A 22847-nucleotide genomic window follows, 5' to 3' on the forward strand; every position below is an offset into this window, starting at 1 on the left:
GACTTCATCCTTTCAACAGTGATCTCCTGCCAACCGTGGCAACTTTGAAATTTAATGCTCTGCCTCAGAAACAGTATAGGAATGAGCATGTTTGTCCAGCCATAATGGTAAAATGCTGATACTAATGGTGGATATCACAGATGATCAGCGATAAAAACGATGACGGTAAATGTCTGAATCACTTTAGCTCCGATAAATATATCTAAAAAAACAAAATCTGCGGGAAGGTCAATAAACCGATCATGACACGACATCGCAAGCATAAAGCTCCTGACCATACCTGGTGCTTCGCCAAGCCTATACAGTTGAGTGATAAGAGACCTCGCTAAACGTTCATAGCGACATGTTGTCCTTGAATATTTGACCAAACAGTGACCTCACCTTGTTGTAAGTCGCATTATCTCTTCAGCGCCGGGGGTGGGGGATGGCTGGATGATAAGAAGAGTGTTTTCAACTTGAAAGTAGGGCCGTGGGAAGCCAACATACAGATGCTACAGTCTAGAGGTCGGTCCATAACCCGAGGCGAGCAACTTGGAGAGACCTCTGCGTGTTTGATCAGCCATGGGTGCGCTCTTCCTGCTCTCGCTATCTACAAAGACGTGCGTATATCCCCCGACCGCACTGGGCACATCCTCGCCTTCCTGAAACACACCGACTTCATAGGTGACGGAGCTGGACCCGAGCTTGGAGACTCGGAGGCCAAGGTCCAGAACGTCGGGAAAGGACGACGGGGAGAAGAAGTAACAGAAGGAAGAGACGACAAGGCCAATCAAAGGGGATGCGGTAGGTGAGAGGTCGCAGTGAGTGATGAGGTATGTGTTGACTATGGAGTCGAAGAGGTGGTAGTAGACGGAGTTGTTGATATGGGCATACTGGTCGTTGTCGCTCCTTGATAGAGGTAAGATGTAGTAGGCGATAGGAAAGAAAAAAAGCTAACCAGCGAGAACGATAAGTGAGGAAGTACCTGTAGTCTGCCCGTCGGCGCGCCTTTAGGTCAGCAGCGGCCGCGCTCATCGTTGCGAACAGCAGTGACCACGAGCGTTTCCCGTGAGCGCGGAAGAAGCGCCTATTCACGTGATCGCGACGTTGAGTTTTCGTGGAGAGCCTCTCTGTTAGGCTCATAGATACAGCCTCTAGTTACCTGCAGGAAGACAGTCGTTCCTTTGTAATAGAGGCTGAGATCATTACCGATGACCCGCTGAGAAGTCCCCCGTGGGAAACCGGACTTTGAACGATGCCGACGGCAATTCGACGCACGAATCTTTAGCGCTCAAGTCGCGTGCAGCCACAGGCGCGTCTTACCTGTGTACAAGCTTCGCGTGCTGTAAAAAGTTCTCATGGCGACGGTTCCACCTACTGACGACATCCAGGATGATGGCGACATATTCGGATCTGTACATATGGGCCCTCAGGTACTCAGCCGATCCTTCAGTCTTCCGCAGATATCCCAGCCTGCCAGTGGCTATCCGTATCATTTTATTCATCGTGAGAATGTCACCACACTAACATCGGATGATTCTCATAAGCCTTATGTATAGATTAATCTCCTGGTGTAAATACTCAGGATGATAGTGAGTTCGGGATGCACTCGAGGTCACGGAGCTTAGCGGAATCGGAGTCAGGGACTCAGGACAACTCGGAAATTTCACGAGGTCGCGCGCATGTGCACAATGGCCTGCAAGATGTTCACTATGCACGACGGGAAATGCACGGAGGTTACACAGCATCACTTTACCCCCCGCTACGATCTAGTCCAGTTTCGCCGACGCGTTCGCGCGCGCCTTTGAATCTGCTCATCTCGCAAGTGTCTACATATGCAGTTCAGCACCACTCAAATGGTCCTGTACGAAGTGTTGTCGGTACGTCGCAGGCATCAATGAGTTGTAGAGTTTAATGATCTTGTTGCGATAAGGTACTGCTTCAGGGATAAGGCGATCGAGAAAAGACATGATTTTGTAGCCGAGCTCGATAGTCTGGCAAAAGATCAGAGTTGTCGTGATATCGGTGGGGGAAGCCATCTCCAGGGGTATCAGGAAGCTGATGTCGAGGAAGTCCGTGCCAGAGACAGCATGCTCGAAGAACCGCGGGATATATTTGATGTTGGAGCAGTCAACCGAGTACCGAGCATTGACATAGTGCCCAGGTTGGAAGCCCAGATTTTCAGCCAGAACCAGAGTCCGAGATGGAGTCGCCATGCCAGTGAACGCTGCCCAAACTGTCCGAGCTGACAAGATAGCGCGCATAGTCTTGATGGACTTGAAGATCTCGATCCACTCGCCACTCTGTTCGTCGACGAGGTGGGCTTCGTCAACGAAGAACCAGCAGACAAGACTCTTGACAGCTTGCTGCGACAGCAGGCTACGAACGCGTTTTGACCGGAGCATTTGAGGGCTCATGATGGCGAGACGAATGTCCTCTCCGCTGACAAGCTCGGCCAGAAGATCGCGATTGTTGTGGTATGCTTCTCTCATAGTGTCTTCGTTGATAGCCAGTGCACGAATTCCGTGGCTATTGGCCACAGTTTCCTATACTCAAGGTCAGAATGAAACTACTGTCGGTGTGCTTGTCAGCACGACAGTACCTGCTGCAATGCTAGCAATTTAGTAGGCACAATCATGAGAGCTATTCCTATCTTCATCTGGGCTTGTGCAGCCAGTAGCGGAGCATGCATAACCATCGTCTTCCCCTGGCCCGGCGCGATGACGAGGAACAGATCCTTGCCGCGGATGAGGTCCATGCCATGGCGTAGCTGGAAATCGCGAACCGAGGGAACTCCGCACTTCTGAACGATCAGCGACTCGAGCCATCCTGAAGAGCCTTCTGCAGGTATGATGGACATAGAGAACGGCGTGGATTACAGCTACGTAGCATACATACAGAGTTGACGCGACTGACATCTCTGCCACCGACGCGTTTTGGGAATTATAGTTTAGTGCCGATGACGCAGCCGTCCCTTCCGCTGTCTGGCACGTAGCTCAAAAACTCCCACGGGGGACTTCTCAGTGGGCTCCCGGATAATGATCCTAGACTACCTCTCTGTCCTCGTCGGTCTTGTCGCTCCCTTCCTTGTTCTTCCTGTTGCTCTTTCTGTTGTGCCACTGCGTCCAAGTTTTTACCATGAGTGCTCGTACACCGTTCATTCCTCAACGCACTACTTCGCGACCTGCTCCTGCCGATCAGAGCAAGCCCTCTTCCAATTCCGCTGCACACTCTGACGCATTTCGTCCCAACGGTCTCCTTCACCCATCTTCAGGTTCGCCTCCCAGTGCAGACGATTCCGCCTACCAACAGAAACAGCCTGATCCTCCCTCTCTCCTCAATGGCATAAACAAACCTCTCAATCTCTCCGGACTATCTAAGAAGAAGTCATCCCAACCGCACAAAAATACCAACTCCATCAAGTCGGGCAAGCATTTGGATGATTCTCATACGCGTTCTCCTAAAGATCAGCAAGCACTACGTGTCACGGTTCCGCGTCCTTCTTCTCCCTTCTTTCCCAATTCTTCTGGCTTCATTGCGACCAACTCTTTCCGATCGACGTCTCTTGCCCATACTCAGAATACGCCTTCTCTTATCTCAGGTGACGATTTCAGCTCCAACAACGCGCATATATCCACCTCTGCTAGTCCCGCTTCCGACGGTCCTCTTGCGGCAACCCAGGGCTCTGATAGAATTCAGTATTCGCAGGCTTTTGACTCGTCTGCACTGATGAGAGCTAGTGCACGTTCATCCTCTCGCCCGTCGCTTGAGAAGATACACGAGGTCGCCGAGGAAGATTTACCTCTAGAATCGTATGAAGCAGCAACCCGCGAAGATGAGAGGCGCGAGTTCTCTGTCCCCGCCGTAGAGGACCTTGACAATTATCCTGGCCGATTTGCCACAAGCTCAGGCCGTGGCAACGAGGACGATGCTCAGCAGACCTTGAGACGGACCAGCAAGCGCATACAGCGACCCGAGGACCACGAAGAACTCGAATATGGAAATGTGACCAAGAAATATAAGATGGACACGGCTACGGTAAGAGCGTGCATCCATTGTCTTGCATACAATGCTGGTCGAATGCCAATGTATGCGTACAGAATGACTTCAAGGCGCCGCCATATTCCCGCAATTCTCCTGCAGCGTCATATCTCCACGACCAGGGCGCAATCACAGAACATCAACGCCGCCGCTCCCATTCCCATGTCAATAGCCAGTTCGAACCGCCTCATGCCGATCTAGTCGCAAGTCAGGCTCAACCCGATAAACAACAGGTTGTACAGGGACTGGCGCTGCATCGCCTTCTGGGACAAGATTTGGACATTTATGTGGAGGCGCATGTCGAGGCGTACGAACAGGCGAAGAAGAAGTGGTCCGAATGCTCGATGGACGAATGGAAGACTGGGGCTGATGGTGCGCTGCTTCTATGTACGTACATGGATGGCTTTCACATATGGATCGCCCTCAGAGCTGGCAAGCAAGTTCACGGAGATGCTGGATTTTGTGCGTGTCCCCCTCCTCATCTTGCGAGTACCATTGTTAACTGGGCAATAGGTGAAAGCGCACATGATGTGCGTGAGTTTCGACCCCATGTGAGCGTGACTCACCTTCACTTCCAGCTCGAAACTCGCTTTGTACGCTTCGCTCCAGTCCACCGTCTCTGCCCACCGCGACGTGCTCTCAGAGCGCGAGAAAGTACTCAAGGAGGCTCGGGAAAGCCTGGTTCGGGAAGGCGGTAACGTGGTTTCGGGCAAGGGTGCTGTCATGTGTGCGACTGGACAGCGATAAGGTCTTGCCTACGTTCGCCGAGGAAAGCGAGAGAGTGAGCCAGAACTCATTACCATCAAGTCGTACGCAACATTGTCCTTCGGTTTCATATACGATTACCTGCTCTGATTGAACTCTAGTGTTATCAGTATGCTACGTGATCCGCGTGACTTCGTACAGTACAAAATATGGTATGTCAAGACGCTTCGTCGACCAGGGTATTGACAATCTCGACAGCCCTCTTGAACTTCGCCATCTCCTCCGCCGTAGGCTGCACACTGCTAGTGCCCCCTCCGCACCCTTGCGGACCGCCGTTCATCCACTGATAATTCCCGCACATGTACGCGATACTCGTGTCCATGCCATAAATGTCCTCGCTCCCAGGAGGAGACTCCGTCGGTAGCGCGTGCAGAATCCCGTTGAGCTCTTCCAATAATGTGGCTGTCTTGGTGTCGGAAGCGGAAAGAGACTTGGGTACCGCGGACTGCAAAGACGGTGTGCCGTCCAAGCGCACAGTTGCACTGATCTTCAGGAGTGATTGTGCAGGTGCGGCATCGATGGTGTAGATCGCACTGGGAGTAGGTGGTGCGAAGCCTCCAGCAATGCCTGCAGAACAGTCAGAGTATTATAGCGGTTCATGGAGAGACAAAGTATTGATACTTACCTTGCTGCAAACGCAGAGAAAAGTTCGGAGGTGACATAGCGATAGATTCAGAAATACGGTTAACTTACGTGGATCTGAAGGCAATGTATGCATGCATGCAGCTGCTGTCAATATTAACTGTTAGAGGCCAATTTCTATGGCCCAATGGTCTAGAGGTAAGATACTTGCTTTGGGTTTCTCAGTTGCAAGGGATCCCGGGTTCGACTCCCGGTTGGGCCCCTTTTTTCTCTTTGCTCGTTTCAAGACACGAAAATGTACTCTATGTGCAGCGTATATGAGAAACAATGTGAAATTCATGTGACGGTAATAAATCAGGAAGTACAAGGCAATAGTTTGTAGAGGTTACTGATGCCGCAGTTGCCGAGCAAGTCTCACGGTAAGCACGAACGCGATCGCTGCAGCAATCCCTCCCAATCTTCGAAGGGGTGCATTAGTTGTATTCACTACTGACGTCGTATTCGTACAGTATATCACGTACCGAAAAACAATTGCGTAGGAATTTGGCCTTGCCGCTGCATTGACCTCATCCCTGAAATCCAGGGCAAATAGTTCCGCCTCGGTATTGTTTCCTGTTGAGTTCGTCGCCGGTAGTGTACTATTTCGGAACCCACCACGGTGTCCACTCAGTACGGACTTGCCGGGCTCAAGGATAGCGAAGATGATTGAGGCTAGGGCCGTCATAATAAACTGCGGCATCACGATAAAGATATTGTGTATCCCCTGCGTGCGAGGGTCACATAGCTGCGGGTGAGATTGCGTGAGACGCGACGCACGAGGATGATGCCGGCTTTGTCGGCGAGTCCACCTTCACCGTGGTGCTTCTGCGATACCTCGTCGTCTTCCTCATCCCCACCATCAATGCTAGAGGGAAGTTGCAGGTGGCTCGCGCGTGCGGCTGGGTTTCCCATGAGCGGATTTTCATGCACGTGCACGCCGTCTGCAGAACGGCGGTCATCGTTGAGGTCTATTTCCATCGATGCTGACGAACGGAATGAGTGGACGTCGTCTTCGAGTGTGGAATCATCGTCCACGTCATCGTCCGCGGCGACGAGAAACTGTCGCTCGTTCGCGTCGCTGCCAAACGTAATGTCGCCAGAGCGGCGCTGCGTGCGCGTGTCGTGCAGAATGATGGAGTTGGCGTCCTCGTTGGCGGGTAGTGGGTTGGTGAGAATCGCCTCTGCGAGCTGTCGAATGTGGAAGAATGGATGCGGACGATAACACGTGAAACGTGACAATGAGTATCGTATCACCACGATGTCAAAGGTGTAGCACGCACGAGAGAGAAGGGTGCCCATTGTGTTATGGCCCACGAAAAGCCGGTTAACGTCGTAAAGAACGTCGCACCGGCCACGCTCGAGTAGAAGCTGCGTGGAGATATGTTAATACATCCGCTCAAAGTAGAGGCGTATCACTACTCAAGGCTCACAATGTTGCAGCCATACAGATGGCGAATACCAGATGCGAAATCGCCCACAAAGTCGCTAGATGAACCTTCATCCGGTGATACCACTGCGCCCATATGTTCTTGGTGGAGCTTAGCTTGCGTTCGAGCATCTCACGACTGGTTGCAGCTTCGGAGACAAAAAAAGGAAGCACGATATTGCAGCTCAGGCTAAGAATGGAGCTGTAGAAGAGGGCACGGGAGCCGAGGCGTATTGCCTCAGCATCGAGCACCGGGTCATCCTGAGCGACGTCAGGGTATGCGCGCTTGTGCAGGTCGCCTATGAAAGCGGTAGTGTAAAAGAGATTTGGGAACCAGCCTAACCATGCGCTGAAGCACGTTGGGCGCTATAACAGCGGGAGGAATGAATGGGACTCACCAAAATTGGATGATGCACTGCAACGAATGGTCCGTTTAGCGGGACACCGCGGCATAAGCATCGAGACGCACGATTTGTCGGATTACGGACGGGAGATTGCGCGCATTGTACCAAACGGTCTTAAGTTCCTTGATGAAGCTACCGCTGGAGAGTCTGCATAAGCCATAAAAATAGATGAGCAATCTGGTTACGAGCGTCTGAACCGTGCTAACGTACGCACTTATTGGCAACAACCACCTTTTCTTTAGTGCAGATTGCGGTGATGAGGTGCATGGAGACAAGAAAGAAGGACCCAACGATGGAAAGAACTTCCAGTTCTGTATCTCCAAGGAATGGGAACACTGTAGTCATGTCGACATTGCCGCTGGAAAAGTCAAGATGAGAAAGCGACAGTCGCCGATGAGTTTGATGAACTCACACGAAATATCCCGCGACACTTCCAATACCCAGCATACGTGCAGCCCACGCGTTCCCTTCGGCTTGGTCTGACGGAGGTAGGATGTCTACTACGAGAGCACGATCCACGGCTTGCACTGTCCGGTTCACGGTGATTCCGGACGTCAGCACATGCGTGATGTCCGCAGGTTAGCAGGGAACGACTGACCTGCATTTATGGAGAAATCGACGGAGAAGAGGGCAATTATTGCTAGCCATATGGTCAGCAGATGGTTCTGCGATGTGTCAAGGTTAGTATGGACATCTCCGGACGGCAGAAAACATACCGCTATGGAACCGGAGGGAACAAATAAGGAAGCGAAGGGTCTTGTGAAGCCCAGGAGGAGCATGGCAGTGATACATATGCATGTGCCTGCGAGCATGTAGGGTCTCCGACGACCGAAACGCGACTTGGAGTTGTCGGTAAGTAGACCTGTGGATATAGATTATGGTATACAACGATTTGTGCCAAGTGATGGACAACGCACCAATAACAGGCTGAACAACGAGTCCTGAGACAGGACCGGCAAGGAACACTACGGCGACAGCGGACTTGGAGAGCCCCAAGGAAATGAGGTATGGTGTCGCTTAAGATATACAATGAGAAGCTGGAGGATAACGGGGGTAGAAATGGGGAAGCGTACCGTAAGACATCTCGATCGACCAGAAGACCTGCACGCCTAGGAGGCCAACCGTAAGGGTGGGGAGTTGGAGCCATCGTGGACCTGGGTGGATGATGAGATGGAAGTGCACACGCACGAGAAACGCGAGCAGCGGGCACCTAGTACTTTGGAAACACCAGTGAGACGACTGTCCTCTCCGCCCTCCTCTGCGATGGGAACCGCTGCAAAGCCCGTCATGAACTTGTACGCCTAAGCTATACTGAGCGCGCAGGTTTGGGAGTCGACGCAGAGATCTTGGCTATCCGGCAGCAAGAACGTCAGGAATGTTGTATGTGTCCAAGGAAGGAGAGAAACGATGTTGTCGGCGAACGCGGGCGCGTTGCGCGCAGCGGTGTGAGATGCAGACGCCAGGGGTGATCGAAGGACGGAGCCACCAGTAATGGGGGACTCCGGAAACTCCGGGGTTAATCCCCGCATATCACGTGCACCTTCCTGTACAGAAGTCTCCGGCGAACTCTGAACCGTACCGCTCCCTATTCAAGTACTCCTTCCCACATCCTAGCGAGTCCAGTCAGCCAAGAACGCGCACATCCATGTTGCGCTGTCGCCGGGCTAGCGCTGCCCTGCGATGCGTACGCTCCTTCTATTCCACTCCTCTTCGACGGCGGGAACTCTTCAATCCGAGCGATGTCGAGCGAGCAACGGACGAAGTCGATGTCTGTATCGTCGGCGCTGGTCCTGCAGGCCTCAGTGCTGCTATCCGTCTTAAGCAGCTTGAGCAGCAAAATGGCCGCGAAATACGCGTCGTCGTCTTAGAAAAGGGCGCTGAAGTCGGTGAGTTACTATCTACCTCGGATGAGTTTGGTTTCGGGTCGACGTGCACTGGTATTTAAGGCACAATCTGTGTTCAGCCCTTTATTCTACAATACATCCTTCCATGTCACGGTTTCCTCTCGGTTCTTGCCGTTGTTTCTGTTATGCGTGAACCCCCTTCGTCAATCACGTCTGCGAACTCTCTAAATGGCAGCGGGAAACTACACTTTCCCAAACAACGCGTCTACGCTCAACTTACCACGCGCTGTTTTTATAATTCACTGTATCTGCGGCACGTAGCTCACTCTTTCCACCCACCCCAGGCTCACATATCCTCTCCGGCGCCGTCATCGAACCACGAGCCCTGAACGAGTTACTTCCGGAATGGAAGGATCGCTCCGACCACCCCCTCACGCAGCCAACGCAGCACACCTCCATGCGCTTCTTCACTAAATCCATGTCCATCCGGATCCCGCAACCACCGCAGATGGCGAAGACGGGAACTTACATTGTATCGCTCTCCCGTTTCACCGCCTGGCTGGGCGCGATTGCTGAAGAGCTCGGCGTCGAGGTCTACCCCGGGTTTGCAGGCGCGGGACTCGTGTACAGCGAGGACGGGCGCCGCGTGCTTGGCGTGCGCACGAATGAAGTCGGGCTCGACCGCGCAGGACGAATGAAAGAGACGTTTGAGCCGGGTATGGAGTTCCGTGCGCGCACAACGCTCCTCGCGGAGGGTGCACACGGTTCGCTCTCCAAAGAGGCAATCCGTCGCTTCCGCCTACGCGAGGGCCGCGATCCACAAACGTATGGGATCGGCTTGAAGGAAGTTTGGCGCGTCGACCCATCCAAATACCGCCCTGGACAAGTCGTACACACGATGGGGTGGCCCATCGACTGGAAAACGTACGGCGGAGGCTGGGTGTACCATATGGCTGATGGCCTTGTCAGCTTGGGACTCGTTGTCGGGTTGGACTACGCGAATCCTTATTTGAGCCCATACAGAGAGTTGCAGGTAGGTCCAGTCGTCCTCACTTAGTTTATGCTGTTCTCGCTTAATGTGCGCCGGGTATAGCGTATGAAGCACCATCCATACTTTACTGACCTTCTTTCTGGCGACTCGACACGCATCGCGTACGGCGCGCGCACGCTGAACGAAGGCGGGCTGCAGTCCATCCCAAAATTGCATTTTCCTGGCGGCGCCCTGATCGGCTGCTCCGCGGGCTTCGTCAACGTTGCGAAGATCAAGGGCACACACAACGCGATGAAGAGCGGCATGCTTGCCGCTGAAGCCGCCTTCAATGCGATCACCGCGCAGGATTCCGACGCGTCCGCCTCGGAGGGCGAGAACGCGACCGTAGATATGAGCAAGTACGAAGAGTCACTGCGCGAGAGCTGGGTATGGTCCGACCTGTACGAAGTGCGTAACGTGCGGCCATCGTTCAACACGCCGCTGCGGATGTGGGGTGGCATTGCGTATTCGGGGGTGGACACGCTGCTGCTCAAGGGCCGCACACCATGGACGTTCCGCAACACGACCGGCAAGAGTGATGCGGCGCATACGCAGCGTGCCGCGTCGTGCAAGCCGATCGAGTATCCGCCGTTCCAGCCGCCGCTGTCGACGGATTTACTTACAAGCCTTGCGCTCACCGGCACGAACCACGCCGAGGACCAGCCCGTGCACCTGCGTGTGCGGCAGTACACGCCCGCCGCAAGCTCTGTCGGCGCCGAGGGTGCAAAGGTGGGCGCGGCAGAGACGGAGACGTGGGAGGAGGACGGCGCGGTGCGCAGACACCATGTCCAGGCGAACGTCGGCGAGTTTGCCGAATTACTGGGCCGGGCATGTCCAGCGCAGGTGTACGAATACGTGGACGACGAGGGTGGCACGAAAGCGTCCGAGGAGGCTGAAGGTGAGGGGAAGAACGTAGAGGCTGAGGGATGGGGTGGTAAGAAGCTCGTGATCAACTCTCAAGTGAGTCTTGCCTACGTCGGGAATGAGTTTCCCATACTAATTCAACCACCTGCCAAGAATTGCATTCACTGCAAGCTGTGCGACATCAAGGTGCCGACACAGGACATCACCTGGACAGTGCCTGAGGGCGGCGGGGGACCGAAGTACAGTGAGCACATTGATTGTCGATCGTCTTCGCCTTGCTTACTACGAAATGCAGCCATCACATGAGTTCTCCTGAAGAGGTAAGCATCACATCATAGCATTCACAGCACAGAGCAGACTACATGCGAAATGGAATGTTTCCGGTCCCAAACTACTCATTGCGGGCGGGTATGCAAGCGGTTCCTCTGAGCCTCCGAACGTAAACTAGGCCATAAGATAGATGGAGTGAACATCGAACATATATAGTGTTCGAGCTCTTTGCGAAATGCGCAACGCAACCGGTACAGGACGGTTCAAGGCAAAACCACTCGAGCGTCCGACGCGACGTGAATCAGGTATTCACAAGTAACGGTCTATTGAGGTGCTAGTGATGTGTGGACTTCTTGCCTATGGTCGGAGTGAGTACTAAATTGTACTTATTGCAAACCATGGGGACGCACCGTCCACGAACATATTCCGTGTCGCGCTCGGCAGCGTTGCCGTCATTCCATTGAGTTCGCGCGTTATTTTCACCTGACAGCCTAAGCGCGAGGTGTCTGTGAGGCCAAATGCCATATCGAGCATGTCATTCTCGTCGTCCTGAGAGGATGGAGAGACGGATTGAAGAGCGGATGCACGCAAAGTTCGTGAGACAATGGTCCTACCCAGAGTCGTGCAGAAGGGGACAAACCTCTGGTTCAGGGAGCAGGTCATAGTGTTCTTGGCTGAGGATCACATGGCATGTCGAGCACGCAACTGAGCCTTCGCAGGCACCTACAAGGAGCGATGCCGGCATCGAAGTGAGACGGAGATAACAGCGTCTAGCGCAACCTATCCCTGGAGGACGATAAGTCAGCACACACCTTCTAGGTCGATGTCATGTTCGTGGGCAATGCTCAGGATGTCGTCGCCCTCGTTCACCTCGACGGTCTTGATGGGAGCCCCCTTTGAATCCTTAAAGTGGAGCTTGATCCTACGCAGAATGCATGCTTCTGAATATTGAGCTATACTAGAGGACGAGTTGAGGACGAACCCTGTACCCGGTTTTGGTCGTGTTATGCTCCCGTGTCGGGGGACTAGCCAAAGGAATAAGCATGAACGTCCATGTAACCCTACACCACTATCACTTACCCGCAGTTGAATGTATGCTACGTATGCAGCTCGAAGAACTAGCGGTGGTACATGGAGCCATGTAGCGGAGAATACTGGATGGTAGACGCGCTAAGGTGGAAGGTGCAGGAGAGCTGGGGTAGTGATACGCTCGACACCGGGATAAGGGCCACATCGGACGTGCGGACCACAACGGAGAAGATGAAGAGGGCAAGGATGGGGCGCTCGGAGAAAGGTGACCCGTCCTCGACACGCGGGAGACAGACGAGAGTGCGCGACTGCAAATGTTGTGCATGAAGGGATGAATGAAAAGTCCACGTGCAGCAACAGATAGGACTTTAGGCAGAGCGGAGCAAAGAAGCTACACCGGATGGCTGAACGAAGAGAACAGCTGGAGGTGGAATGGAAGGAGCAGTTCGCAGTCGTGGTCGACGATGAGAGAGCAAGTGCGGGGCCGAGCGCTAGCGGCCCAAACTTACGCGACGTCGATCACTGGTCACGTGGTGTACTACGAAGCCGTTGGCCGTCGGCTCCACTTGGGCACTTGCGCTCAATCATCACCGCTCATCTTTCTTAATCTCTGGTATCATGTCTGGATGCACGCCGAGCCCTGTATTCAGGCTGCATGTGGCCGAACAGATAGTACTCGCGATATGAACCTCATATCCGCTGCGTCAGCGCAGACACACTGGCATCGCACCCAATCGACGTGATCAAAGCTGGGCATACAGCAAATGGTGTCAAGGCTGAAGTACATGATTACCTGGTAGACCATCAGGCTTCCGGTATTATTATCATGGATACTTGCTCCCCTCTCTGGCCACGTTCCTGCGCAACAAATCTTTGTTCTCTAACATTAGAACCTTCCAGAAATGGCAGTTTTGATACCTTCTTAGGACATATCGTTCTCATTGTTGGCCCCGCCGCGGCCGCATGAACCATTCGTTTGAAATGGAGAACCTATATACACGTAAAGGAGACACAGCAATATCCATATATGATGTGCATATGGGTAGCGTGCTATTTCCTTTTGTTTTTCTTCGGAGGCGAACATTTTGTCTTCCAACATCCTACTAAGTCCCGCACGCTGGGACCGCCCTGGCGTTCCGCAGGGCCAAAAGGAGACTATCCAACCCATACCTTTTGACCCTGTCGGACTACCCCCAGGAAGTGGTATTCCGCTGGATATCGTCTATCATATTCCGATGCGGAACTCGAACGAAGCCGTTTTGGAGCACACTGGTCACAACAAGATGTTTCTGAGCATCCTGGTGCGTAGTTTCCATATCCTTGTGAAGACTCTAGATTTCACTCAGAACGACAGTGGCCTGGGTATATCGGACCACCGTATAAGAGAAGCCTTGAGCTCATGTCTGGAGATCAACCTATCACACGGTACCAACTAGCTATGCTGATTGCCGAGCAATACGGAAATTTTCTGGATGGGAATCGTTTTCACACTTTCTTTCACAAGTTTTAATTGACCCATCAACTTGCAGAAACTTAGGTTGGGCCCTGAATCATGGTTTACTGACGAGCGATGGAGGGTAGGACATGGATCCATCACCATGGACATGCTTCTCCTTCTCTCTGTCTACCAAGCCACGGCCGGTGGACTAGATCTCAAGACTGAGCTGCGTTTGAACTTCCCTGATCAGTGATACTATTCTTTTCTGCTGCTCGGTTGTTGACATGGCGCTCTGTCTACTTCTCCAGCTTGTAACTTCACTGCTTTAAAGTATGACAATATTAATACAAGCTGATAATTCCTGTGTAAAATGCCCAGTCTCACTTATCTTTCCAGCCGCATTCGCTACGATTGGATCCTGTCACATCCAAATTCAAGAAGGTCGTGGACGTTGTGGAGGCCGCTCGACCTCCCATAAATTTTGTCTTGGACAGCTCCCCAGTCCACATAATCTTCGCTTTATTCTATATCGCTGTTCCACCCCTGGATATCTTGCACGCACCTGCAGAGCCAGGCGACCAGATTGAGCATCACGTTGGAATGCTACTTCTTTTTCTGCACCCTTATGAGGTATGTCAGCAGCACCGCGCGTTCATAGATCACGCATTCCGTCGATTGCACCGTCTGGGTCATCCGCTGAACCACAGGAAACGAGTGTATCGACGAAAGATAGGAAGATATTGTCGAGTGGTGGAGCACTCGTGTACGTCATCCTTGGTCTCGTAAGTGGCGGAATGAAAAGCTTCAAGTTGAGGGAGTGGCGGCTAGAGCTCGACATACAGACAGGATGCGAAGTAGTCGAGGTTGTCGGAAGTGGAGTCGAAATCTGCAGGCTCAGTGGACATATAGCAAGAGAGGCAATCCCGGAAGGTGGAGAACTGCAAAGTCGATGGCACCCGTTCCGACATCGCAGCGAACGAGGTTCGACGCACACGGTAAACAGAACTGCCGAGACATAGTCCCATAGGGAGCACGTATGTTTCTCTCTTGAATAATCAAAATCGACATCGGTGTTCTACAAGTCACTGTGGTGAAGAATGGGATCGAGGGTGCAGTGAGGAGATCCACGTAGTATCCCGTAGGCAGACTGTTCACCTTCGTGTCTCAGGATATCCGCGTCGCAGTATACTGATGTGCTATCGACTTCTCCAGGCTGCATTCGGTCTGCATCAACTGCGTCTTCCAAGCCAGCTCTGTATGCACATCCAGCGGGGTGCAAGATTGGTGTTATGATGGCAGAGCACTAGATGCAATCAGATTTGAAGCGGAATGTTGACAATGGAGGATAGCAGACTCAACTGAGGTTCAGAGGCGACCTCTGGCAAATCCGAGTCACCAGTACTTTGCGGCCAATAGTACCACCACGAGCTTATTCAATGTGACATTTTATCTACATTGTGGTATCAGGATCAGAGACGGGAAATCTTTGCCCTGGAGTAGGTTGGGAGTAGGGCACCTAAACGGGCAGGCGACCTGCCAAGTACGGCAACTCCGAGGCCTTGTTATGTCACAGCATTTCCATCAAGGTAGTTCAGTTTTATGAAGAAGTATTACAATATAAATACAGAGGGACATAAGTTATAGTCGATGGTGATCGATCCTGGCTATGAACCTGGTCCAACAGCGACCTGCTATAAAAATATGTTGAGCAAGAGAAAATATATACCCTCAGTTTTTTTCCCCTTGGATCAAGACCAAACCTACGCCTTCGTATACCGCGCAGGTACCTGCGCATGGGGCACCCACACTTGTTCGGGTGCTAATGTCCACTCTGTGTGCGACGGAAAGATAATATGCCGAAGTGCGGTGCAGCTGCGCGCCCATGTCGTACATAATGTGGACTCCTCGAGTGCATTACTGGAACCGACACCTTCAATGACGCTCGTTGGGGAAAGGTCAAGCTGTCGCAGTAAAGGGAATGCACCGAGCACGGGAGTGAGGCCCGCGAGGATGCTCTGGAACGACGAAACGTGAACACATGACAACCACCAAGGACGAGAAAGTGTAACTCACAATACCTGAAAGGGAATGGTGTAGGGTATGCCGCAGCGCGAGCCTGACTTTCAAGAACTCCATGCTAGTGAGGTGCCTCGAGATGTCGCGTAGGAGGATGGGTGTAACTGACATGCCGCTGAGGTCGAGCCATCGGATGCGCACAGCAGACTGCGCTATATGCTCAAGGTCCGGCTCCGTGACGAACTGGTGGCCGACGAGGGCGAGCGAGTGCACAGGGCGCCCGGGAATGACAGATGCAGCAGCGATGGGCGATCCGCGGAAGGTAGCGAGGAAGGGGAGATCCGCGGGCGCGAGTGTGACGCGCTCGTGGAGGTCAGGTAGACGAAGGTGCTGGATAGAGGGCGTGTCTGCGAGAAACCACGCAATGGGCGGCGATGGCGCGTGGAACTTGGGCGGAAGGGTGCCGCGACCGATCCCGCTCAAAGCAAACAGACGGAGCGCCGGGAAGGTGCAGTGAGTCAGAACGTCATGCAGCGAAAGAGGGGCACCGGTGAGTCCGAACGCAAGTTCGAGGGATTCAAGGTGGATGAGCGAGCATAGCGCTTGATTGAGAGTGGAGACGGCAGGGATGACCGAAGTGAGATATGGCTCGCGTGGGCCAGGGTCTGTATGCCAGCGGACGGCGAGCTTCCTGACGACGTCTGCGAGGTGTGGATGGGCGACGAGCGTTTCACAGCAATTGATGGTGTGGACAGGGCTTAGTGACGCGGCGGAGAGGCTCTCTGCGACAACAATATTGGCATACAGGATGCGCTCAGTGACGGCTCGAAGGCGATGCGATGCACGCATTACTTCAGCTAGCACGCCAGGCTGCAAATTCTCAAAGATAATGGTGAGCGTCTCATTCGGGAGCTGGCTGTACATTGCCGGTGATCGCGCGTCGGAGGTTGCTACGCTAGAGCACGGGATACTTTTGCTACTAGAGCGCAAGCACCGACACGATGACTCCTGTTCCAAGGTGACGACGAGAGAGGGGATCTTCGTGACCGCGCGGAAAAGGGTACGTATGGTGGTCGAGCGAAAGAAAGACGAAGGTCACGGACATGTATGGCGAACTCCTGGTGTGCGCCTCGGAACAAGTGGAGACGGTGAGGCGACGGGAGCGGTGCGAGAGTTGACTGGGATGCGGATAAATCGCGGGACGGTGAATTGGAGAAAATTGCCAACCTGGGCCGTAATCTCCTCGAGCTCTCCCCTACATCAGCTTCCAGGTAGACATGGAGCGAAGATACCCGCCTTTGGGCCCCTCGCCTTAATGCAGAATCTACAATATTTCTGCATCGCCGCCGCAACCTAATGAACAGCGTCGCCGAAAGATGGTCTGAGTGGAAGACATTAAGGATGAAAGCCACGCGGCATACACAGCAGACCAGAAGGGTGACGCACCGTGCTCAGACAATCACTACCACACAATGCGGACACCTGGAGGCACCCTTCGACAGCCAGAAAAAGCTCACCACAAGCATCGTGACATCAAGAGCAGACGGAAGACTTGGCAATTCTCATCACAAGCTGTAAAATGATACAGACGGAGGTGATCAGATAGATAGATAGGATAATAACTGTTATACAGTAGGTACTCGTACACCGACAAAAGCCCGGACAAAGACACGACTTCTCACGCTCCAAAGCCATAGAGCGTACGCCCTGACCGCTTGAGCGCATACACCACGTCCAGTGCCGTCACCGTCTTCCGCTTCGCATGCTCCGTGTATGTTACCGAGTCGCGAATTACCTGCAAAAGTGTCAGAAACATGTCGAGGGGCGGAGGCAGGGTATAACTTACATTCTCCAAGAAAATTTTCAACACTCCTCGTGTCTCCTCGTAGATCAACCCCGAGATACGCTTCACACCCCCACGGCGCGCTAGGCGGCGAATGGCAGGCTTCGTGATACCTGGGGTCAAGTCAGTTGCTGTCGACTAACTACCGGCGGCTTACGCTTACCCTGAATGTTGTCGCGCAAAATCTTGCGGTGACGTTTGGCGCCACCCTTTCCGAGACCCTACACGCTATGTAAGCCACTGCGCAATAGAATGGACAATAAAGCCAAAGTCAAAGTCTCACCTTTCCACCCTTCCCGCGGCCAGACATGATTATCGAGTAGTAAAAGCCGAAGGCAGTGGGTGTAAAACTATGGTGGAAGTCGAGCGCAAACAATAAAACGAATTCTCAGAACGTCGAGGCGGCTTTATATAGAGCGGGCCTAGGGAAGCTCTGCACGTGGAGGAAACTCTAATTTGTTGAATCCTCGTCAACGGGCACGTGACCATGCGTTTGTTGACGCGACGCGTCTCGGCGCCTAGCCCTATATAAGCCTCCTTCCCACCGGTGCCTCTGCCGTTACTTCACGCCGCGTCGTTGCCTTACGTCCTTGTGTATTCATATTTCAATAACTCTTATCAATGGCTCGTACTAAGCAAACTGCACGCAAGTCTACCGGGGGTCAGTGGGCTACAACCTTTGTTACATTCATTGCCCTTGACGTGACTGACTGGCATCTACAGGCAAGGCCCCACGCAAACAACTTGCGGCGAAATCCCAAGCGCGCAAAACTGCGACCGTAGGTTTTGACATTAGCCTTGGTGCAGCGTATTATTTCTTTATTCACGCTTTCGACTACTAGACTGCCACCGGTGGCGTGAAGAAGCCTCACCGCTTCCGTCCTGGCACTGTCGCACTGCGCGAGATCCGACGGTACCAGAAATCCACCGAACTTCTCATCCGGAAGCTGCCCTTCCAGCGACTTGTCCGCGAAATCGCACAAGATTTCAAGGTGAGTCAGGGCCTCTTTCTAATGCCAATGTGCTAACGTGCGTGTAGACCGACCTCCGCTTCCAGTCCTCCGCCGTCATGGCACTGCAAGAGGCCTCGGAGGCATACCTTGTCTCGCTCTTCGAGGATACCAACCTCGCTGCCATCCATGCAAAGCGTGTCACCATCCAGCCGAAAGACCTCGCGCTCGCACGGCGATTGCGGGGAGAGCGGTCATAGACTGAATGTATTGCGCAGTTGTATTGTACCCACTGTATTTATTTATCTTCCTCTATTAATTTCTTGATTGCACATCCTTGTGGGTTTGAAGCAAGTAGGTCCGCCTGCAGAATTGCTCATTGGGTTTGGATGTCGACAGAAGACTATGTCCAGTACACTTAATACGTCTGTCACGCGTGTTCGGTCCATGTGAGTCTGATGAAGCCACCGAAGACGCAGTCCCATAGTTACTGTACAGAGTGGGGAGACTATCTAATATCTAAGGAATGTGAGCAAGCAGTGAGTACGAGGCGGGTATATCTATTGTACAACCAGTATTTGATCCAAGAGCGAGTGGTGCACCCGCATACACCCACTCAAGCTAGAATGACAACTACGGGGAATCCATACCGACGAGTAGATAGGAACCAACGAGGCACTCATGCGAAGTCGCTCGCCTCGCCGCCATACCGCTTCGGGAGTTCCGTCGCGTCGATGTAGGGAAGTAGGGCCGCTCCAATGGTCTGCGCCCCGGTGCCCACGGGCGTGAATTTGGCAAGAGTTGCGGCGGAGATGAGAGGTTTGAAGAGCCAAAAGATCCACGTGAGCAACGCGGGGATATTCACGAAGAACTTGCGTGACTGTTATGAGCGGACATCAGTATGCTTTGGTGCATGCCAACAAAGGCGTGGTGGCTAGAGAGAGGAAGGAGAAGAGCACGAGCTTACTAGGAACTCTGGGTAGTAGTCTTGGAAGATCGCCGTGGCTTGTGCAGCGGCGGCCTTCTCGCTTGGCGTCCGGCGCAGGCTCACGCCTTCGTAGTCTACACGCAAGAAATCAGTGCAGAGAATTACATGACACGCGGAGGCTTACCGTGTACTTGCACCATCTGGTCTATGTTCTCAAAGTCAAGCAAATTGATGCTCTTCTCCATAAAAGCGATACGCCATCTATGGATTATTCATCAGCATAATGAATGGTAACCGCAAGTGTACAGGCGTACCTGATGAAGCGGTCTACGTCTGAAAATGCTTCCTTGCTTGTGCCGTACAGGTTATACCTGCGCGATGCTTAGTCGGACCAACGATATGAGTGCAGTGTGATACTCACGTCACAGGCCGCTCCTCCTTGTCCTTCCCGAACACACGGCCAACTGGACCGAATATTTTCTCGTCGTATTGCTCTTTCACGACGTCATCGATCTTGAAGTCAGCACGCCAGCGCAGCGTCTTCACGAGCATCTGCTGCGCGTCCGTGACGCTTAGGTCCCTGTCAGTCGTGTGAGCGCCAGCATATGACAACGAGCAGCGAAAAAATTCAACGAATGGCGTACCTCGCACGGAGGAATTTTATGAGCACAACGCTGACACGAGCGTCGTGCGGTCCGTTCGCAGTGATGGACACTCCCCAGAGCGTGATGGGCACGTTTTGGTCCATCTTCGGGAATGCCTCCTTCAATACCTCAGGAAGCTTCGCCTGCGTAGATACCCATGTGGTCAGACATGCTATAGTCTAACTTCAGCGGCGCGAAACGAAAATTTCGTACCCGCAGAGCCTTCACGGCCGCCCACTCCTCCGCAGTGAATTTCTGCGTCAGTGCATTCTGCGACTCTTGGCTCTCTTGCTCTGGGGTAGGCTCAGAAGAGGAATTCACTTCGGCCGCAACTGGAATAGGCTCCGGCTCTACTGCAGTAGAATCGAGCGCTGCTGCGGGACCATGGTTATCCAGCGTCTCCGTCACCTTGGAGTCAGGAGAGACGTCTTGCACCTCGTTGAGGGACACGGACATGTCGGAGACGTCGGGAGTAGATTCTGCAGCAGTTGTGGCCGCTGTGGGCTCAGACATGGCGTGCTCGTGTTGGGTGAGAGGCAGTAGAATCTAAGAGAAACGCGACGAACTCCGAGTCGTCCTTTCGCAACTTCGCCGGCGCTACCTGGGTGCTACTACTACAAGTATACTTGCCCGCTATCTGATAAGATTGTACTTGGGCAATTTGAAGTCCGCCGTGGACTTGAAGATCGCCGCGGAACCACACTGCGACAATGCGTTCTAGCTGCTTCCGGCGTGGTTTTCTGTACGTGGCTCTACCGGATACCGGATCTCTGTTCCCAACGAATACTTTGAAGACTGCCGACCGGTCATGGAAGGCGACATTCTGTACTACCTGCTTCCCATTCGGAAAGCCTTCAAGTTGGGAATCACTAGCCCGCTGAATAGAGGATCTTCCTGAGATGCATTATCCTCATCTCCGTTGGCAAGTGCGCAGTGATGTGCTTCTTCACGATACCGTCTGTTTGCCAATTTTTGTCTCGGCTTTTCCTCTGTACTCTGCTTCTTATTAATATATTCACCGGTACGTATCGCAACCTTTCACAGCCCGACCAAGAATTTGACGCACCCTATCTCGCTGTTTGTAGAGTGTTGTCCCCTCTCTCAATGTCTCAGTCATCTTAGCGGTCTCCTTGAGTCCCGCTCCAAATACTTCAACCATTCCCAGTGCTCCCATCTCCCGTCTCTGCTAGATAGTTCTTGATGTTCACCCTGTATACCTGGCGAAATAAGAGCAGTGCGGGAGGCTAGGTGCAGCAATAGAAGCCACAAGAACCCAAAATAAGAGAGCGGGTGTGGTTTTTAGCGCGATATCTTCACTCCGTGGCGCGCCGTACATACTGATACATCTAGCCTTGTCTCGCTAGACCCCAGGGTTGACTGCTGAAGACCTCGCTCGGTTTCCGGGGTAGCCATGCAGGTATTCGAGCGGTGCTCGAGATGGCCGACCCGTTGCTGTTGGATGGTTTTGCAACCTGTAGCTGGTGGCGTTTGAGTTGCCTTGCGTTGACGAAGACTCGAACTTCCTCCGCAGACTTGAGCCTGCGAGGAACAGCGACTTTCACGCTTAGCGGTGTCGACAGATTTTGAAGCCCGACATTGATATCGGGGGCATCTACGATGAGCCATTCAGTGGCTTGTATCGTTCCTTTCCCTTGTTCAATCTGGCCAAGAAGATACGACTCTCAGTAGAACGTGGTTAGTAAAGGGCTGACATTTCTGCCATGCAGGTGATCAACACAACGCTTTCACAGGAAGACACGAAGCCGCGATTGCTACGGACCCTTTAATCCCAGAATTTTGACAGGACAACGTAAATTGTTGTCATTGCCCATGCTCAACTACGCTAAACGGTCGATGCCGCAGTCGAATAAATTTTGGCCGTGCATCAGCATGTTTCTAACAATAGGCATTCAAGGCTCAGGGATCTGGGCATGTCTCCGTGGGATGGAGGACGCATACTTTGTGCGTTTACTCCATTGAACAATCTCAGGTGCCTCGTTGCTAATTGTGGTATTTGTGTTCGGAAGGAGTAGAGCACCAAGCGTCCAGTCCCGACCCGTGTACGGTTGATTCGTTGGACGAATTTCGATGTGCTTTGACTTCGACGCTTCTGTGTCCGCACCAACCGCGTCACCGTCACGAAGCTTGAAGCCTTGTCACAGTAAATGGCCTAAATGCTGCAGCTATGAAGACATCTGTAATACGGTACGTATTGCTCACTCCTTTCATACTGCGTATTTTCGCTGACGATTACACTCACCAATCTAAGCTTGAGCACTAGCTTCAAGGTCGAATGCAAAATCTCTCCGTATTCCCTGCGCTCCGGACTGAAGCCCTACGTTCGTGAGCCGATTTTGCGGCGTCGTCGACGTTTATCTCGGTCGCCCCATGCTTCGTAACTTGCTAACCTAACTTAGGACTATTTCAGTACTTCTTCTGCACTTTTCCTCGTCTACATTCCCTGACGATGTACGTCGTCGAATACAACAGCAGTCTGCTGATCGATTCCTCCTCCGTGTCTCATTCACACACGCGTTTCGCAGTAGGATCGAACCTCGTGTCTTTGGCTGTATACAAAACGCATCCTAGTCAAACTACAGCGGCTCATCCGGACGCTGTACCTGAAGAACTGATTTAACCTTTGACACGCATCAACCTTTCGAAGGTATGCCGATCTGCTGCTGTCCGCTACATCCATTCTGACTTCGCGCCAGTGTTCGCAACGAAGCGGTGCCTTGAACGAGATTGAACGAGA

At 52.9% G+C, this 22847-nt stretch overlaps 10 protein-coding genes and 1 non-coding gene across 11 annotated transcripts; 4 read left to right on the forward strand and 7 right to left on the reverse strand.

The window, feature by feature from the left end:
- Positions 1 to 64: 64 nt before the first annotated feature.
- On the reverse strand, positions 65 to 1122 carry SCP_0507360 (hypothetical protein; the record flags this gene model as incomplete). The annotated part of the gene is made up of 7 exons (XM_027758793.1): positions 65 to 121; positions 183 to 217; positions 281 to 297; positions 382 to 428; positions 487 to 491; positions 542 to 888; positions 938 to 1122. 7 exons carry the CDS (start codon positions 1120 to 1122, stop codon positions 65 to 67), a joined length of 693 nt encoding a protein of 230 aa, XP_027614594.1.
- A 686-nt stretch (positions 1123 to 1808) lies between these two features.
- Positions 1809 to 2839, reverse strand: SCP_0507370 (P-loop containing nucleoside triphosphate hydrolase protein; the record flags this gene model as incomplete). The annotated part of the gene is made up of 2 exons (XM_027758794.1): positions 1809 to 2525; positions 2582 to 2839. The coding sequence occupies 2 exons, from the start codon at positions 2837 to 2839 to the stop codon at positions 1809 to 1811; spliced, it is 975 nt and encodes a 324-aa protein (XP_027614595.1).
- Positions 2840 to 3117: 278 nt separating this feature from the next.
- SCP_0507380 (hypothetical protein) lies at positions 3118 to 5149 on the forward strand (the record flags this gene model as incomplete). Its single annotated transcript, XM_027758795.1, has 8 exons — positions 3118 to 4017; positions 4080 to 4392; positions 4448 to 4482; positions 4534 to 4550; positions 4599 to 4714; positions 4769 to 4829; positions 4887 to 4937; positions 4984 to 5149. The coding sequence occupies 8 exons, from the start codon at positions 3118 to 3120 to the stop codon at positions 5147 to 5149; spliced, it is 1659 nt and encodes a 552-aa protein (XP_027614596.1).
- Positions 5150 to 5548: 399 nt separating this feature from the next.
- Positions 5549 to 5629, forward strand: SCP_t0507390. Its single transcript is given in 2 exon segments — positions 5549 to 5584; positions 5594 to 5629. It is a non-coding gene; the product is annotated as a tRNA-Pro (tRNA).
- A 123-nt stretch (positions 5630 to 5752) lies between these two features.
- On the reverse strand, positions 5753 to 8525 carry SCP_0507400 (General alpha-glucoside permease; the record flags this gene model as incomplete). The annotated part of the gene is made up of 14 exons (XM_027758796.1): positions 5753 to 5825; positions 5889 to 6130; positions 6184 to 6594; positions 6687 to 6774; positions 6837 to 7181; positions 7231 to 7247; positions 7302 to 7383; positions 7451 to 7594; positions 7649 to 7763; positions 7835 to 7901; positions 7953 to 8098; positions 8154 to 8252; positions 8310 to 8390; positions 8447 to 8525. The coding sequence occupies 14 exons, from the start codon at positions 8523 to 8525 to the stop codon at positions 5753 to 5755; spliced, it is 1989 nt and encodes a 662-aa protein (XP_027614597.1).
- A 356-nt stretch (positions 8526 to 8881) lies between these two features.
- SCP_0507410 (Probable electron transfer flavoprotein-ubiquinone oxidoreductase) lies at positions 8882 to 11280 on the forward strand (the record flags this gene model as incomplete). Its single annotated transcript, XM_027758797.1, has 5 exons — positions 8882 to 9122; positions 9425 to 10113; positions 10174 to 11070; positions 11128 to 11218; positions 11270 to 11280. The coding sequence occupies 5 exons, from the start codon at positions 8882 to 8884 to the stop codon at positions 11278 to 11280; spliced, it is 1929 nt and encodes a 642-aa protein (XP_027614598.1).
- Positions 11281 to 11578: 298 nt separating this feature from the next.
- On the reverse strand, positions 11579 to 12385 carry SCP_0507420 (Adrenodoxin homolog, mitochondrial; the record flags this gene model as incomplete). The annotated part of the gene is made up of 6 exons (XM_027758798.1): positions 11579 to 11601; positions 11655 to 11793; positions 11885 to 11967; positions 12057 to 12166; positions 12227 to 12269; positions 12325 to 12385. 6 exons carry the CDS (start codon positions 12383 to 12385, stop codon positions 11579 to 11581), a joined length of 459 nt encoding a protein of 152 aa, XP_027614599.1.
- A 3086-nt stretch (positions 12386 to 15471) lies between these two features.
- Positions 15472 to 16651, reverse strand: SCP_0507430 (hypothetical protein; the record flags this gene model as incomplete). The annotated part of the gene is made up of 2 exons (XM_027758799.1): positions 15472 to 15726; positions 15785 to 16651. The coding sequence occupies 2 exons, from the start codon at positions 16649 to 16651 to the stop codon at positions 15472 to 15474; spliced, it is 1122 nt and encodes a 373-aa protein (XP_027614600.1).
- A 754-nt stretch (positions 16652 to 17405) lies between these two features.
- Positions 17406 to 17880, reverse strand: SCP_0507440 (Histone H4; the record flags this gene model as incomplete). Its single annotated transcript, XM_027758800.1, has 4 exons — positions 17406 to 17522; positions 17574 to 17683; positions 17734 to 17791; positions 17854 to 17880. The coding sequence occupies 4 exons, from the start codon at positions 17878 to 17880 to the stop codon at positions 17406 to 17408; spliced, it is 312 nt and encodes a 103-aa protein (XP_027614601.1).
- Positions 17881 to 18191: 311 nt separating this feature from the next.
- On the forward strand, positions 18192 to 18780 carry SCP_0507450 (Histone H3.2; the record flags this gene model as incomplete). Its single annotated transcript, XM_027758801.1, has 4 exons — positions 18192 to 18231; positions 18294 to 18349; positions 18413 to 18562; positions 18610 to 18780. The coding sequence occupies 4 exons, from the start codon at positions 18192 to 18194 to the stop codon at positions 18778 to 18780; spliced, it is 417 nt and encodes a 138-aa protein (XP_027614602.1).
- Positions 18781 to 19199: 419 nt separating this feature from the next.
- Positions 19200 to 20605, reverse strand: SCP_0507460 (Phosphatidylinositol transfer protein; the record flags this gene model as incomplete). Its single annotated transcript, XM_027758802.1, has 7 exons — positions 19200 to 19400; positions 19488 to 19582; positions 19633 to 19709; positions 19763 to 19819; positions 19870 to 20028; positions 20093 to 20235; positions 20306 to 20605. 7 exons carry the CDS (start codon positions 20603 to 20605, stop codon positions 19200 to 19202), a joined length of 1032 nt encoding a protein of 343 aa, XP_027614603.1.
- Between the last annotated feature and the right edge of the window lie 2242 nt (positions 20606 to 22847).

The sequence above is a fragment of the Sparassis crispa genome (assembly GCF_003851025.1).
Source record: "Sparassis crispa DNA, contig_000004F, whole genome shotgun sequence".
Taxonomy (NCBI): Eukaryota; Fungi; Basidiomycota; class Agaricomycetes; order Polyporales; family Sparassidaceae; genus Sparassis; species Sparassis crispa.